The following is a 17,586-nucleotide window of genomic DNA, read 5'->3' as shown; positions in this document are numbered from 1 at the left end:
AGGGCTCGTTGCGCTATCAGTGACCGGTCGTCGCCGCCATGAGCCTCCCGAGTCACCTCCCGACCCACGCCGCTCTTCTGCTGACCGTTCTCTGCGCGGTGTTCCCCGCCTGCCGCGGTCAGGCCGCCTGGACAGCGCGCACGCCGCCCAGCAGCGCCGACCCGTTCGAGGCGCTCCGCTCTGGCGAGGTGTTCACCCTGTTAGAGATGTCGGACCGCGTGGGTCAGCACGCGCCTTCGCCGCCGGCCGCGCCTCCCCCGCCTCCGCCGTCCTCTGCGGAGCGTCCTCCGTTCGGGCAGCTGCAGCACCGGCTGCCGCTGCGGCAGCTGATGGCGCGCTGGGCGTGCTGTCGGCTCTCTGAGGACCTGGTGACGTGGCGCGACCAGTGTAGTCCGCCCGAGAGGCCCGCCCACGGCGGCTGGCTCACCCTGCAGCCCGGCTGCGCGTGCTGTAACTCCACCGACAGCGCTGCCGACCAGCTGCTCGAGTGTATCTGCCACGGCGCCAACATCACGGCCGTGCCGCAGACGCTGCCCGGCGCCGTCAGCCTCATGTGAGTATCCAGACCGTAAGCCTCGTGTGAGTACCGCAGGCCGTCTCATGTAAGAACTTGAACTAAGAACCCACACCGTTATTCGTAAGTGAGCACCGCAGAACGTCAGCCTCATGTGAGTACCGGGGCAGTCAATCTCATTTGAGAACCTATGTGGCTCCCTTTGTCTCATGTGGTTACTGGGACCGTCAGTCTCATACCTCATGAGACTATTCAACTCACATTTACCAATCTATCTTTGTGAAATTTCATACGTAAACACTCACTGATTGCTCGATATTCTTACGTTAGGTTGACGTTGTCTCATTAGCAAAGTGGCAGAACGTATCACATTCATTATTCAATTCAAATGTTTTCACTTTATCGCTTGACCTCACTCCTTTGTTATTCAAATAAATGATTTTGGAAGCGGAACGCCTCGACGAATCACCCTCAGTCCTTATTCAACCTTGTTGAATGAATGCTGAATGTCTTCCGAGAACCATCGATTGCGTTTTTATGTTCGTGGATTGTTGATCGTTTTTCCGGGCATAGATAAAGCAGTTCGATCTGATTCACATGGTCATTCAGCATTTATGACACCTTTGACCTCAGACTTGATAATAGAGAACAATGGGCTGCTGTCGCGATCTCATGGGCCTTGGACGACACTACACGCATTATTCGATGCGAATGTGATGGACCCTGACATTCCAAGGCAATGCTACCTTTTTTTCCTGTGTCAAATGATTTGTGACAGCACAATGGTGATAACATTGGATTCTCTTTTTTGATTCACGATGTCCGAAATTGCTAAAGGTCTTATCGATTTTGATATTTTGATTATACCTGTTGTTAAATATTTCGTTCTCGTACCGGCATCATCACTGCTAATTTAGTTACTGCTGCTGAACTTCTTTGTCTGGGGGCCGAAATCAAGCGAGCATGGGTGTAGCAGACTGATTCGGCTGTAGGTATGTTTCTTTCCTACGACTATCCATAATTCATTGCTTGACGACATCGGCTTCGTCGAGCGACCGGCAACAGTCGGCGATGTCTATCCTGGCCACACAGCTGCGCGTTACCACGCACGTGCGCACGTGCGCACGTGCGCAGCTGCCATCGAGCGATATCACTCAACATATCCGAATACACACGGTGACACGTCGATGACACGCCAGTGACACACCGATAACACGCCAGTGACACGCGCGGCGCGATACATCAGCTGTTCAACGTGGCTGCAACACTGCCATAACCCCTAGCAAGCCTGAGGGAACGACAGCCGCAGCAGTTTCTGACGCCCGCCCGCTGTTCCGATGGTAAAAAACAGAACAAAACAAATGCCGTCCGCGCGGTGTTGGGCAGCTAGAGATGATCTGGCGAGACCCATGGCTTATTCGGCAGGGCATCACCACTGCCAACGAGGAATCGATGCTTGGCTTGTGATCGACAGGCATTTGTGATTGACTGCCAGACACTCGCGGAAGCGATGCCCAGGATGTAAATATAGACAGCAGCTCGTAAAGCACACAAAATCCAACACAACGGTCAACATTTCACAGACTGCATTGCAGCTTGTGAAATCCCGAGTCTCTGCCATGGGCGCAGTCCACTGATTCCTCTGAGAATTATGCGCGCCACTGAACCCTTCCGACAGCGTGAAGCCAGCTGTCGTGATGGTGCCGCCCGCGAGCTCAGCAGAGAGGATCATTATAACTCACCAGAAAGGCACAGTGCTTATCGCCATGTGCCACTCGGCGGGTCAGGGGTCAGACTCACGGCGCTCGTCGAGCCACAGAACCCCGCCGTTAGGTTCAGCGCGACGAAATTACCGAGACTATCTCTCTCTGACGAGACGTCTCTCTTCTCTCTCACTACACGGACGCCGTGCGGCAGGCATGAAACTTCATCGCCTCATTCATAAGCCTTCAGGGGATTATCTCGGCTAGACTCTGGCCGTGTCATCTCAGAGCTATTTGGCACAGCGGGGTAACGACGGGCGCTACCGACACTCCGTTTAGTGGCGGATTAGTTTGGTGGCTCGCGAGACCACAAGCCTGTCGTCCGGCGCGCATTCTGCACAGTATCCGGGATCGAGGCCTGGACTTGTCCCAACTCCGAAACATTTGTCCAAAAATGGCCGGCATCGCCAGGTATGCGCGTCGAGGAAGCACAACCAATGAAACCGCATGTTGTAAAAGCACATTTGCTTTTTCTTGTTGATGTTTTTGGGTGGTTCACATATCGTTACATAAGCATATTCGAACTCGTCGTTAGAATATCTCTGATATAGGGCTGACCTATGACCCAGCTTGGCCGTGCAGTAAACGTTACAGCCAGCGGACTACCCGTCGCCCTGTGCATGCATGCATGTATGTATGTATGGTCAATTGGTTAAGAATCATGATGCATGTCTTTATGATCATGTCAACCCGTGCTGCCCCAGCTTCCTTTCTGGTGCACTCTTGAAAGGTCTCCGACGGCGTGACTGGTCCGCAAAAGCCCCCTGACACCGGGCGCCGCCCTGACGTGCAGGCGCGCGCAGGCGACTTGGCCCGACCGGCCGCAGGGGAGCCGCCGAGCGCGATTTTATGCCGATTGACGCCGAGTGGAAACCCATTCATCTGAGGCACCTGACGTGTGAAAATCAATGTGCAGTCGACTGAACGCTATCTTCAAGCGCAGATCGTTAGAGAAGGGCGTTGAAAACGCCGAAATATTTCAAGCATGCAGTAGAGATGTGTGGGTAGGCGATCACAGACTAACAATTTTGTTGTCATCGTGGTTTCAATGTCCTGCAGCGTCGAACGATGTACCTACTTTTATGGGAAACGCTAAAAATGAGTGCTCACCTAAGTTCGAGGTCGGATTCAATCTGATCGGTTCAGGGTGGTGTGTCCTTTGCTAAAGAGGATTGAAGTTGGTCAGAGAATGAGCTGACCTGGTCATTTTCTGGTCATTCTCTGGTTGGTTGAGTCTGACTTGGTCTCAGAAAATGACAAAAGCCTGGTGGTTCACCACTCACCAGAGATATCTCCCGCGTATATCTAATCTATATGTAAGTACATCTCCCACTTATCGGTGTTCTGCAGTTGGCTCTTAAATAATGTATGGGCATGTGAGTCACATATGTAGATTTTGAGCATATTGCCTGTATTTTGATCACGCTCGCCAATCTCCCTGCGGGAGCATCCAAAAGAAGCTGCATGCTATGTCATACATAGCTTCTGAGTGCATAGATGGCTTGTTGACTGTATAACTATTCCGGCCCAATGCATATCATCGTGACTCGGGAAATGCTATTCACAGGTCTTTCAACTATTTACTCCTGCATTTTTTAGTCATACAACCATTGAACATATTATTCTGCTCCGTATTTCTCTCATTAGTGAGGATATATACCTTCACACCAACAATGGGTTAAAACCCTATTGTCTCACCCCTTTGCTTTAACTTTATGCTATGAATTCTACCATTATTGTGCTATACCACTTTGTCTTCTGTTACCATTTATCTATACTGCACTATCCGCTTCTGCCAAGTCACTCATGGCCGTCACTTCTCGTCAGATAGTTGTCACTATCAATGCCTAGCATTTATCAAAGAAATTATGCGGTTCTGCCACACTATGTATTTAGACCCTAGAACTACACTGAATGTCCATAACACTTTGCTCTCAAGCCAGACAAAAGACAACATCGGGTCCACACAGCTGCTCTCAAGCAGGACAAAAGAACACGTCGGGTTTGCGCGGCGCCCGTGCATTGACGGACTATCCCCGGTAGCATATGCGCCGCGGCCATGATGGACCATCCCTCGCGCGTTGCCGGGTCGCCTAAGCGATCCCCGTAATGGCTGTCGTCAGCGAGATACAACACGGGGACTGATGGCCACCCAACAAACAGTCATCATCGCAGCTGACCGCGTGCCAAAGTGCACCGACATCCGTCATCAGCCGGGTGACCGGGAGTGTCTCATTTTTTTTTCTGCCGTATGTATAGCAAAAACATACTCCACCCGGGTGGATGTTCTACCGAGCAGCCATGTTAGACATTTCTGGCTACACATTTATAGTACACAGGAATCAATGTTCTTGTGAACAGCTACATTACATAGACGTCTTTGGCTTCAGGAACTGTGGAAGATTAGATGTCTCCGGCTTCAGGAACCAATGTTCTGGCTAGAACCCGCGCTAGACGTCTTTGCAAGGAAAGTGTTCCAGTGAACGGCTGCGCTGGACGTTTCTTATTACAGGCACCTGATCCATGTGCCCGGAGCACTGTAATGTGACCGGATACGAGCGAGTGCCGATACACACATGGTAATATGACACACGCCAGCCGCACGCCCGGCGCCATCTCTCTCTCTCTCTCTCTCTCTCTCTCTCTCTCTCTCTCTCTCTCTCTCTCTCTCTCTCTCTCTCTCTCTCTCTCTCTCTCTCTCTCTCTCTCTCCTCTCTCTCTTCTCTCTCTCTCTCTCTCCTCTCTCTCTCTCTCTCTCTCTCTCTCTCTCTCTCTCTCTCTCTCTCTCTCTCTCTCTATCACCGGTGACACAAAGCTCCAGGCTTGCACTTTTGCCGAGGTGATTCAAAAGCAATACAACTTTTAAATCCTTCACAAAGTGAGACACAAACAACACAAACAGGGCTGGCAAAACTCTCTGAATGAAAAACCCTATTTCATCTAACTTTTCAACAATGACACCGCTTCCAAGATTGCTTTAACCGCTTCCACTAGGGAATGCATGCAATTTGTCTCTACCTGCGTTACAAAAATGGCTCAGTCTCGATCCGAATCAGAAATAGGTTTAGTTGACAGCATGCACATTACACACTCACCTCTATCCGCCAATGGTGACAGGTGTACGCAGCGCTTACAGTCTATAGTCCGCGCACCTGGATGCACAAACATGAAACCATCTTTTGCTTGACTTGAAAGTAAATACGAGGGGGTATCGAAAAGTTCTGATCATCACATAGAAGATATAGACCGATTTTGATGGCTTTTGGATGGTATGATATTTGGTTCTTAAGAACAATGCTCCCGCAAAGAGAATCCTGAGAAGTGGTTTTATCTTATGTAGGAGAGACTTAGAAGTAAAAAAGATTAGTATTGGGCCGATTGAGGACCGAACCGTCATCCAACTAATGCATTTGAAACGGTATCACACTGAGAAAATGCATCAAGAACGTGAAATTAGTTTATGGCGAGGAAAGCCTATATTTCCAGTGGCGCTCCAGTGGCGCAGTTGGTAAAGCGTCGGTTCTGTGGTCGGGAGGACCCGGGTTCGATCCCCGGTGCCGCCCGGCTTCCGGACTGGCGTCCCCAACTGTGTCACTGGGGGGTGGGGTGGGCTCCCGCCTTGCACCGTAGCCCTGAGGAGGAGCAGGAGCCCTCCCATAAATGGGAAAACATATCCCGTGTGGAGGACGAGGAATAAATAAAAAAAAAATCTCATGCACTTACCGAAAATGAAGAAATAATTTTCAACTTGGTTGCATGGCCCTTGCAGGGGAGTCAAGAAGTGAGTGACTACCAATGACTGACAAGGTGGTAACTGTGAAGGAAGTGGAGGACCTCATCCTTACAGATCGTCGTGTGACCTTTTAGATGATTGTGCAACAGAAAGGTTTCAATATTGGCAGTGCCTGAAAATATTATCAGCGAAGAACTACAGACGATGAAGGAGTCAGCCCGCTTAGAAGTTCGTGTGTCTACTTTGTTCAAGAGAAAAATGCGTCTTGGGCTTTCGAAATGAAAACTAGGCCTTTTTAGGAAATTGAAGACATCTTCGATCATTTGATGACTTGTGACGAATGCTGGGTCTATGTGTATGATCCAGAGACAAAAAGATGATCAAGAAGTTTAAGCACGGCACATCTGTCCTTCTTAAAAGGCGAAGATGCAGAAGCCGATATGGAAGGTCAATGCTATCATTGTTCTGGATCTGGCGAAGGATAGTCATTACCGACTGTCTTGATGATGGTCGGATAATGATAAGCAAGCACTACTGCTCACTTTTGAAGAAGTTGCGAGATGGCCTCAAGCAGAATCGCCGCAAAAAAGCCCAAGAAAGATGTTTTATCCGCACCGACAGCGCCCCCGCCCATTCGTCCTGAGCAGCGATTGAAGAAACAACATGATGTGGACATTAAATCCTACCGCATCTAATAAATGCACCTGACCAGGCATTAACTGACTCTTGATTGTTACGGGAGATGAAGAATCCACACTATGGCCGGTGTTTTAAGGACGGAAATGACGTCATTGATGAGGTGGAGCAGTGATTTACGGGACAGTGCGAAGGTCCTACAATGACCGCCTGAGGCAGCTGAAGAAACGATGCAATAAGTTTGCGGTCGTGTGTGGTGACTTGTAAAGGAGTAATGAACATCATGTAAAAAAATCAAATTTCTATCACATCTAATTCATGGTGATGATCAGAACTTTTCGATACCCCCTCGTACTTTCTCTCCATGAATAAATAAAATTTTGTTTCGGAAGTAGCGGCTCATGATTTTAGCATGGTTGCATGCCTCGTTATTCTATTGCTAATTTGCATCCGAAGTCTTATGAAGTTACCATTGACATAAACTAAGCCTAGCATGCCTAAAGCCTAGCCTAAAGCCTAGCCTAAAGTCTAGCCTAAAGTCTAGCCTAAAGCCTAGCCTAAAGCCTAGCCTAAAGCCTAGCATGCATATTTTGTGTGCTCAAGACTAGCTCAGCCGGGCTTTTCGTTACCAGCAGCAGAAAAGGTGTCTTCAAAGCAACCGATCTAGAATGAAATATTTGAATCGAGTTTCATATTTTAAGGGTTGCATATCATGGACCTGGTAGCTGAGTGCCCATCAGCCAATAACATAGCTTAGTTAAATGCTTTTGCATTCATGTTGCTTTGAACTCTAAACTAAATAGCACGTTCAGAGCAAGGGTTGCCGTGCTCGGGTAATATCGTGAATGTTCACTGTTCAGCCAACAAGACAAGAAACTCAAACTTCTCAGATGTTAGTTGATATTAGGATATGTTTTCCCTCAAAATTCCCTCGCTTTTCGCAAGTAATTTAATTTCCCTCGTTTTTCACAAAAAAATGGCCTAGCGTAACAAAATTTTCAGTACCTTAGAGCTATTCAATTTTGCACCTACCCTGAAAATCGATTCGATTTTCAGCCTTCCATTATCCCGCCCCGTGCTGGCGGCCTGAGTTTTCCGTGTCGTGCGGGGGGAGGGGTAGGGCGTTTTCACGCCCCCCGTCTAACTCGGCTCCTGGACCATGTAGCGACATGCAGTAAGCGGCATTCAAAAGAGCGTAAAAAATAATGACGGACATTTTCGGCCATTTTTAGGTCAGGTCTAAGGTCAGGTCACCAGAGGTCATCAAAGGTCAAATTTAGCCTCTTTCAGCAATTTTCGAAACACCCTACGTATAACTCGGGAACCAATTAGAGCTACAGCGCCGCGAAAAGCGCATTCGATAGCCCTTTTAGAGACCTTTCTGAGCACTGCTCTCAGATTTGACCTCAGGTCAACGATTTAGCCTCCAGAGGGCAAAAACTCTAAAAAAAATAGCCGTTTAAAAATGTTTTTTGATGTTAATTTTTGACTCATGAAAGCCCCGACACTGCTTTTGCCAGCAACGTGTTCCTCTCGTCGTGATGCGGGGAAGAATTTAGATATAAGTTGACCTTGAAAGGTCACTTTGGAAATTTGACCTCAGGTCAAGGTCATGACCTGACCTGAAAGAGTTATGCTGCATATCAGTCGATCCGTATCGTCGAGCTGAACACGTCTGATGTGTTCTCAACGCTCTAGCACGCCTCTATGAAAAGTTATAGTAAAAAAAATTGTTGGCAACCTTTCATGACCTGAGATGACCTCAGGGCCACAGAGATGGATCACGGGTACAATTTTTCCATTCAGTGTGTCATGTTTACCTATAAACCGATGTTTGAGTGTTTACAACGACATTCGTCCAAAAGAGGCGCATTTCAATTTTCTCCCATTGACTTTGTATAATGGAGAGGTCGCAAAATTGATCTGACCTTAGGTCACAAATATCAAGATTCCGAGATATTCATTTTATATATAATGTTATATTCTTATCTCTTATCAATCGCTGAAAGTTTCAAAGCGATCGCTCAGTCGGTGTAGCTACAGAGAGCTTTTGACGTTTTTCTGAAGTAAGGTCACTTGACGTGACCTGGTGACCTGACCTTGAAGGACTGGGGTCTGAAATTTTTACAAGATGGGTGAAAAGATGTATGAGCAAGTGCATCAAAAATAGTGGCGCTGCGTGTCGCCGTTTTCGATATTTTTGAGAAACATCTGACGGAGGCGTGAAAACGCCCCCCCCCCCTCCCCAGCATGGCGAGGGCTAAGCCACCACGCCACGAGTACGCATCATTACATCGGCTCTAAAAGGGTTTGCTCCGTATTGAAAATACCCTGGTTTTGTTGTCATTTTTGTTTGTTTGGTTTCGGTGTTACATAAGGATCTCCACCAATCACTGATATCTACCTTCTCTTCTCAGTTCTCCAAGTTGCTATAGTTGATACCTATTTAGTTTATCAATAATTAATTATACATTGATCTGATTTAGGTACTTTGCATTTTAGTTTGACATCTTCTATCCTGAATCTCGATGTAGATTGAAATCAGTCCGACGATATGAAGAACCCTCTTTACTGAAACCCACCTTGGTTCACCTCCAACGCCCAGTAAATTCAGCTTGCATTGACCGAGCTCTCGGAAGTGATTACCATCTGAAATACGGAGCTATCCCACTCTAATGACATGATCGATGGCTTTAATATCGCCCTAAGAGTGGCCAATTTGGCGGATTTTGCTCCGGGCAATCCCAGGTGACTGAACACCGCGGCGGCGGGATTCGTACCAGTGACGTCACCACTGTAAAAATATTGACTAGCCCTTCGTCAAATGATTCTCAACGCTAAATGTCGGGGGTACAGACTAGTTTTGCATCCTACTTTTGACACACGCTGCGAGCCCCTGGCTTGTTTTGTGTTCGTCAGATGACAGTTACCAGGTGTCGGTTAGTTTTTACCACGTCCCAAAAATAGCTGGAGCGTTTCTGCCTTGTTTTGGAAGCAGGTCCTCGTTAATGCTGTGTATGATAACAAAGTACCTAGTAACAATAATAACGAAAAACAATGTCAAAACGAGGGCGGCTTGTTTAGTGACGATGCTCAAAAGAAGCATCGTCTTGTTCCTACTTAACGAATGAAGCTCAAACTAAGTCAAAACTAACGTATTGCTCAACCCATAGTCAGATGACCAGCAGATCCTACGCCGCCCAACCCAGTCATCGAATTTGCCAGCGAATTCGTTTGAAGACCATCATATTATTAAATATCGGTGGTCTTCAAACGAAATCCCTTATCAGTTTGATGACGAATTCATCCGGCCCATTCCAAAAACGCTCAAGATAAAATGAAAGTGTATTTCTGAAATAATGTGCTTTCTTGCAATGCACCTTTCGTATATCAAGCGAATCTTTCACTTCCAGCGCCCGTTTACAGTTATCAATCGAATCAGAAGCATGCACATACCTATCGATAGATCTGAACCTAAGAACACAGAAGACATTTTGTAGAGTATCTGTCTGAGCCTATGCAGTGGAGCCCGTGAGCCGCCCAACCGCAGCTGCCTCATGAGCTTGATGATAGGTCTGAACCTCAGATTGGCCAGAGCTTGGCCGTCAATAACCAGCTTATTTATATCCACAGTTGTAGTGACTTAGGGTTTGGAATTTGCCAAACCTAAGTTTTGATTACCAAGAGAAGTTTTGTACTTCTTGCACTTGCCCTTTCTTCATAACTTTGGCGGAAATCGTCGAAGTGAAACTTCAGTGTTCCGTTAGCTGTCGGTTCTTGAGAGAGTTGGCCAGGCCGGACACCGGGGGCGGCTCCACAACTTTCGAAAAATTAAACCTAAGTCCTATTGCACTGCATGGAGAGCAATTCATTTAAAATCGCTCTTGTTCCCCCCCCCCTTGACAACTTTGCAAACGTCTCTGCGCGATTTGGTTGAGAATAATGGCTTATGGCAAGTTATTGAATCAGAACGTCGATCACTGCAGGTCATATATCGGCAAGCAATTCTTCATAACTAGACACTGCACAAATGGAAACGATACAGGTTTGCCCAGTGATAAACACTCGCACTGCACAGACTCGCGCACCCCCGACCGAACGCGGCACGGCACAGCGCAACAGCTGGCGCCGAGAAGCCGGGAACGCATTAAGTGAAGGATTCACAGGTGCGCAACTTTATTGCGAACAATAAAACCTACCGCAAACGATTAAAAAAAAAGTTTTAGGGCAATCGGAAATACAAATGTATTGACTTATAGAAATAAAATTGTCATTCACCTTCCAAATAACCCAACAATTTATTTGCCGTAAAAAGTGTCTGGAAATGGAAAGTTGCTAACATGATTCAGCAAGTAGGGAAACGCAGCCGCTACCTGGCGAATAATCTCAGGCTGGTTTAGTGACGAGTGCATTGCTACGGCTTGTTCCTCAACCTTCACAGATTACTATGACAAAACTACCCCTAGTATTTTGATCATCCTGAGGCTGGCTTTCACCTAATAATTTGATGAGGGTCTTCCTCGTTTCGGATTGAGGCGAAAACAAACGTCAAACAACCTTGATAGTTAATTCAGCACTTCAAAACAAAGGTACACCTAGGTATCATTACAATACCGGATCATAACGATCTGGATAGTTCTCAGCCTGTAAGCGAACTAAGCGGTAACTAGTCAAGTGGTAGGTACCGGAAGCATTGACAACCTGGTGACTGTTTCGAGACCCTTGTTTTGACACATAGCTCGTCAATATTTTTTACAGTGTGCAGCCCATCCGCCAATCACGAGCCACCGAGCGAGGCGATCAAGTGGCAATACCTGGCAATACCTTTGCCGCACAGAAAGTCACAGAGCAATCTTCACCGCCCCGCCAGCACATTCGGTGAACCCAGCGCAGACAAATCTTGCAAACTCAGACATTTATTCTCACTTCTAGAAATCTCGCAGTTGCATTTCTTTCTTGGATCTGCTTGCGGTGGCAGCGTGCCCCGATCGACACCACTCGCGACGGCACATTTGTCATGCCGCCATCCGACGGGCGACTGTGTTGACGATCGGGCAGAAAGCACCAGTATATATTGAGGATAGCGCCCTCCAGTCGATGATGCCGTAGTGTCGAGTGTGTGCCGCGCTGATTGTAGCGGGAGAGGCGCTGATAGGCTGAGAGTCATGCTGACGGCTCTGAGATGCGAGACGAGCTGACGGCGATGGTAGCTGACTGAAGGATGCTGAGATGTGAGCTGAGTTGCTGAGAGCGGGTTATACGAGTGAAATGGAGTCAGTCTGCTTGACGATGGCTCTGGTGAAGACACCGAGCTCGCTGAGTTGAGAGCCGCTGCCGCTGTAGACAAGTTTTCATACTGAGCTGGGAGCCGTTTGAGCTGATCGATACTTACCCTGCACTGCCACCGGGACCCTGTCTAAGAGGCGGATGTCCGCAGTGCACGGGACCGCAGGACGTCGCAGCCGACGTCCGGCAGTGTCCGAATGGACGTCCGGTCCGTCCCTGATGACACCCAACGCCAACCCCACCCCACGGTAGTCGTCCATCGGGACGGGATGGGGAGACCTGGGTCGGAATGACGGCTGCCGAGTAAACGACTGGCGATTCCGGCCACTGCACGAGGCTGACTCGAGGCCAGGCACACGGCCGCACTCTGCGGACCCGCGTCCGGGCACCGTTTGACCTCCCCCGTCAGGAGCGGCTGATCGCGCGGGCAGATCGGCCTCGGAAGGTCACCGGGGCGGCGTATAGGGGCGGCACACCGCCTCCAGACCGAGCAATCCCGGCCGCAATCACTGCCGAATGGCGCCGCTTTCCGTGACACAGGGCCGCCGAGCCGCCTTACCGATGGCAGCAGGCCAGCCAGATGATTGGACCGATCGAGGTGATTGTTCGAACGTGGTCTCTTCAGATCTCACCACAGACTGAGACGTGCCGCGCGAGCATCTCAGCGGAACAATGCATTGTCTTCTGAATTTCTCAATTGTGAGTATCTGGGTGAAAATCTTTCACCTGATCATAAGAAATGAATAATCTTAAAATATCCTTTGACAGATATTTTGAAAATGTTGTATTGCAAATAGAAATTTCAATAGATGTTCTGATATATATTTAGCTACAGATACCTAATCTACGAAATACAACATCACGTCAATGTCATCAGAGATATGCAATAATCATGCATATATGCATGTGTCATATTCTTTGGGAAAATACAATATCTCTTTCCATGCCATCTGTCCCATCAGTCCTCTATATGTTTTCATTTATGAGGACTCTGGGGGCGATGAATCTAGGCAGTCTGACGTGTCGATTGCACTCCAGCAAGTTAATCTGCAATCACTTTGTTGTCAGTTTGTAAGAATTGTGTCCATTGTTGGTATTGTGTGGGGCGTAGGCCCTGCACTCATCAAATACGCTTCTCTGAACGATGACCACCGAGAACGACGGCTGCGTCTCATGCATAGGCCTTATCTCCCTTGGCGCTGCTAAGTGCTTCCTCTGCCTACATTTACTATTTCAATTTTCTGCCTTGATCCGCTCCCCTCCATCTCTCTCTCTCTCTCTCTCTCTCTCTCTCTCTCTCTCTCTCTCTCTCTCTCTCTCTCTCTCTCTCTCTCTCTCTCTCTCTCTCTCTCTCTCTCTCTCTCTCCCTCTCTCCCTCTCTCCCTCTCTCCCTCTCTCTGTATCTCTCTCTCTCTCTCCCTCTCTCTCTCTCTCTCTCTCTCTCTCTCTCTCTCTCTCTCTCTCTCTCTCTCTCTCTCTCTGTTCTTCTTGTTCTTCCCTCCCCGCGTTCTGGAGGCGGAGGACAGATGGCGTGCTGTGGGGCAGCGAGCGCTTCAGTGCAGGACGGGAATTGTGGTGTGCGCTTATCCTTTGAATACCCGATTTGGAGAAGGTCCAGGAATAGGCTAACAGGCGAAAAGAACGTCAAGACGAGCGTGGACCTGTTCAGGGGGCAACTGACAGTGGACGAGCGCCCAACCCAGAGGCGGGTATCCGGGTAAGCATCTGATTTGGGCGCTGAGCAATTCTGACCGGGCCGACTGCTGACCTGTATAGGGCTGACGGGTGACCGTCCATCCTTGTGACTTATGCAGCGTCTCTGGCAGCCGGCCGCGGGGCCGATTATCGCCGATCCGAGCCGGTTAATCAGGTGATTTGGAGCCAGTCAGGGGACCTTCGGCACCCCTGTCAGCCGGCCGGGGCCGCCGGGGAGGGGGAGGAGGGGAGGGGAGGGGGAGGATGACAGCGCCCGAGGGGGCAGTCACCGGCCGTTTGGGTTGGCACCCGGGGCACAGCCGTCCGGTGGTCATTTTACTGATGGGTGTAAGTGGAGACAGGGTAAAGTGGAGTGGTTTGACCTCGGGGTATTTTGCATTCAGTTACTTTTCTTTTTATGATTTGCTGAAATCTCTTATGGTAAGCAAATCCAGAAATCACATATAGCTGGAGCAAATGCATGGGGATGGATGCTGGTGAGCCTTGTCAAAACTGGATAGGATGCAGCTCGTGAAGCAACAGCACATTCGTGCTGTGTTTTGGAAGTGGCTTTTGCTGTACTGGTGCCAGTTTTGGCGCAGTACACCGGTAGACACGTCCCGTGGCATGGCTGGTTAGCCGCTCACATACGTGAGCTCATCACCAAGAGCCATTCGTACATTTAAAGCCCGTACAAAAGTGGGGGCCTCGAAACCATGACCCGTATAGCTGTATTGTGATAAGATTTGATCCCAGCTGCGGGCACAGTTGAAGACGATTCCCAGCTCTGTTGAACGGCGGATGTCCACAGTTGTTGGGAGGAGCGAGCGACCACAATCAGTGGAAGTTGGGCAGAGCGACCGCAATCAGTGTAACTCGGAGAACGGAGTAGGCCGAGACTTCCAGTGGGGCCAGACCAAACTTTGACTTGTAAATTCTTGTGACTGTCCAGAACTTGCGATCGAACGGCTAAGGTCAGAGCGTACAAAACACATTATCTCTAACATGCACTCTCAGGTTTTCAAATTATTCTTAGATCCCTTAGATTCCATATCAGCTAAACTGAAAATATGGCCTTTGAACAGTTCTGCCAATGCTTTGGTCTGTGATGTCGAACACTTGAACCAATATCAGATTGCGATTATTTGCTGAAATTAAGAATACCATGTATAATGCAGCTATATTCACCATAGCCAACACCGACGCACGAAAATTGCACTGCTGTTTATACGATCATCAATTCAAACTGGAATATTTTGAACGTCGTAGAAGCCGAGCTCAGAAAACACCATCGTCCAGACGGTAATTCTCAGTCCCTGCCTGGGCGCGGTTTAATGCCCAGTTGCACTTTAAAGAGCCCAGCCCGTTTCAGCAGCCAGAAGCAATCCAATTATACGGGTGAGTAGGCAGACTGAGGCCGGGTTTTCGCCGCCACCCGGCGATCTCTGCAGGCATTTAGTCCGGTTCCACGGCGCTCTCCAGTATGGTTCTGGACCGGCCTTCTTAGGCGGGTGTCGTCGGGGCCGTGCCGGACGGGTGTCGCTAAAATACCGGCGCTCGCCCGCCGCGGAGGAGGCGACACGGATAAATTACCGAGTGCCGCCGGACTGCGCCGCCCCGGCAGACTCGGTCCCCGCAGACGACGCTCACTGTGTGTGTGTGTGTCTGTGTGCGTCAGACACTGCTGTCTGCTGCAGACAATAGCGCGCGGGCCGAGACGCAGTACACCTTGTTTGTAGTCTGGACCGGATATCTGCGATGAAAGGAAATGTTATCATATCCAGAGAGGAAGTTTCGGCTCAGGTGAAATTGCAGTTCACTTTAGGACAAAATAGCATATGCGCATAACAGCATCATAGCGACAAATAACAAAGCGCACTGACAAAACACAAACTGAACAAAAAGTGAACAAAACACAAAGCACACTTCTTTCATAGCATTGGCTTTTGGAAGAGGTAGTAAACATCGCCGATTCACATAGTTCGGTACTTTGCTTATTACCGCGTTTTATTGTGAATTTCAGCATGTCTGACACGGACGAGCCAAAAACTCTCTTCACATTTATCTATTTATTTTTTATCTTCACATTTAAAATCATGGGTTCAGACTGTAGTTTTATTTGCCGTTAACTCGGTGGTTTAATGCGCTTTTTCACCGAGTGAGCCGTCAACTCCACAAAAACTGTGGAGCGGCCGGTCACCGCCTCAGGAGAATCACAAGTCACCGGCGCAGGGGCGTGTCACGGGTCACCGGTGCAGGGGCGTAGCGAGGGGCGATGGCCAGTCGGCGGCATGGGTTCGGGTGCCATGCCAAGCAGTGCTTGTTGCAAATGATATCACATGCCCACCACCCTACGTTGCTTGCGCTCGGTTCATCGGTGATAATTTTAGTTGAATGTTTACCGTACCGTACATGTATGGTGACACGGTCCTCGTAGCTCTAGGGTGGCCATCTCTCGCCAGCTACCTACCAGCTGGCTGAATATACATAGAACCCCAGGTCAAACAACGCGGAACTCTCTGGCTGCGAACTCGCTGCCACCGAGCTCGGTGGCAGCGATAAGGCGTCGGTGTACGGACGCCTTATCCATTAGGCCTCAGGATGACGCTTCCATAGAGCCACTCGGAGGCCTCAAATTGTCCCCACATTGGTGTAAAATAATGTAACTGGAATTAAGACAAACAGGTAGCATGGCGGCTGATAACTGCAATGACGCCGGCTGATATTGCAAGGACTTACGACATGCTCTGGGAATTCTGTCTGCGAGCTCGCTGTGTTGGCTGGACACTGATAAGTGTCCGGCTGATTGATAAGCTGGTAGCCATTCGTGCTCCCTGGTGTGGGGTCGACGGATTTCGCCAGAAACCATAAGGCACTGTTGGTAGCCCGGAGTGGAAATTTATGAGGCGCTGATATTTTTGGCCTCTCGTCATGTCGACGCCGCCACACCAATGCCAACCGATAACAGGCTGTATTTCAGCCAGATTTATCAACATAAACAGCAGCTTGACTATGTGCGAACTTCCAGCATGAGCTTTCAATGAAAATATTAAATGAATGTTCGTATATTGTTGCAAGCAACATTCACAACCAAATTTGTTATTTATAGCCAAAGATGATGCACTTTGAATGCTAAATTTGTCAGCAAGGACATGATTTGTTAAAACAGCATATCGTTGTGAACCGGGGAGAGCTGTAGGTTATCTCCCAGCCGGGGGAGATCTGTAGATTGTAAAACCTCGCCGGCCCGGGAGAAGCTATAGCATGCCTCCCTGACGCTCCAGACAGTCCGCCAGCCCCCGCCCGCACCACCCAGACACCCAGGTTGATGGGCGGCGTCCCCTCGACCCGACAGGTCGGCTCTCCGCACGGCCGGCCGGCCGACCGACCCACCTTAGAGAAGGGGCTGGTCCCGGGTTGGCCAGGATGCGTCGTAGTGGCGGGGCGGGGCGGTTCTATTCGATCACAGGAAATCCATATTGCTATATCGCGTAGGTCATTGGAAACATATAAAAAAGACGACAAAAGGCGACCTCGACAATGTTACAAGTATCGATAAGATAGAAGTGTACCTTGCTAGCGTTATTGCTAAGCAATTTTCCTGCACTTGTCATATTGCGCTCTCTTTCGCTACACTGACCAGTGCTGACTCAATAGTGAACGACAAAGTCCCAACAATATAATCTAATAAGAGAAAGAAGCACTGAAACTTACAGAAGCTGCCTTTTCAGAACGCGTTGCTGCTATGCAGCACGCCCAGTCATCCGTTTTAGGCGGCCCTGTCTCCCGCGCTTTATAACGGTCTCTGATTGAATCAGCTACCGTCGAGCGTCCGGTATTGACTGCACCGATGCTGTGGCGATCCAATTAGAAGGCCGATAGCGGCCGGGCTGTCAGAATCGGTCACCGGGTGGGTCCGGTGGCAGTGGCGGGCCGTCGGCCCCGGCCCCGTCCGTGCC

At 49.2% G+C, this 17,586-nt stretch overlaps 1 protein-coding gene across 1 annotated transcript in view; it reads left to right on the top strand.

The window, feature by feature from the left end:
* Nucleotides 1–236: 236 nt before the first annotated feature.
* The window catches only part of LOC122381306, a 52,179-nt gene continuing 34,829 nt past the window's right edge, over nucleotides 237–17,586 (top strand). Inside the window, exon 1 of the mRNA XM_043365313.1 lies at nucleotides 237–553. Coding sequence (XP_043221248.1) covers nucleotides 330–553 — 224 coding nt within the window. The 5' untranslated portion in view covers nucleotides 237–329. The remainder of the gene's footprint in view (nucleotides 554–17,586) is intronic.

The sequence above is a fragment of the Amphibalanus amphitrite genome, unplaced genomic scaffold (genome assembly GCF_019059575.1).
Source record: "Amphibalanus amphitrite isolate SeventyFive unplaced genomic scaffold, NRLGWU_Aamphi_draft 000118F_arrow, whole genome shotgun sequence".
NCBI lineage: Eukaryota > Metazoa > Arthropoda > Thecostraca > Balanomorpha > Balanidae > Amphibalanus > Amphibalanus amphitrite.
Note: the sequence above shows the minus strand (reverse complement) of the source record. Positions and strands in the feature narration are given on the sequence as shown.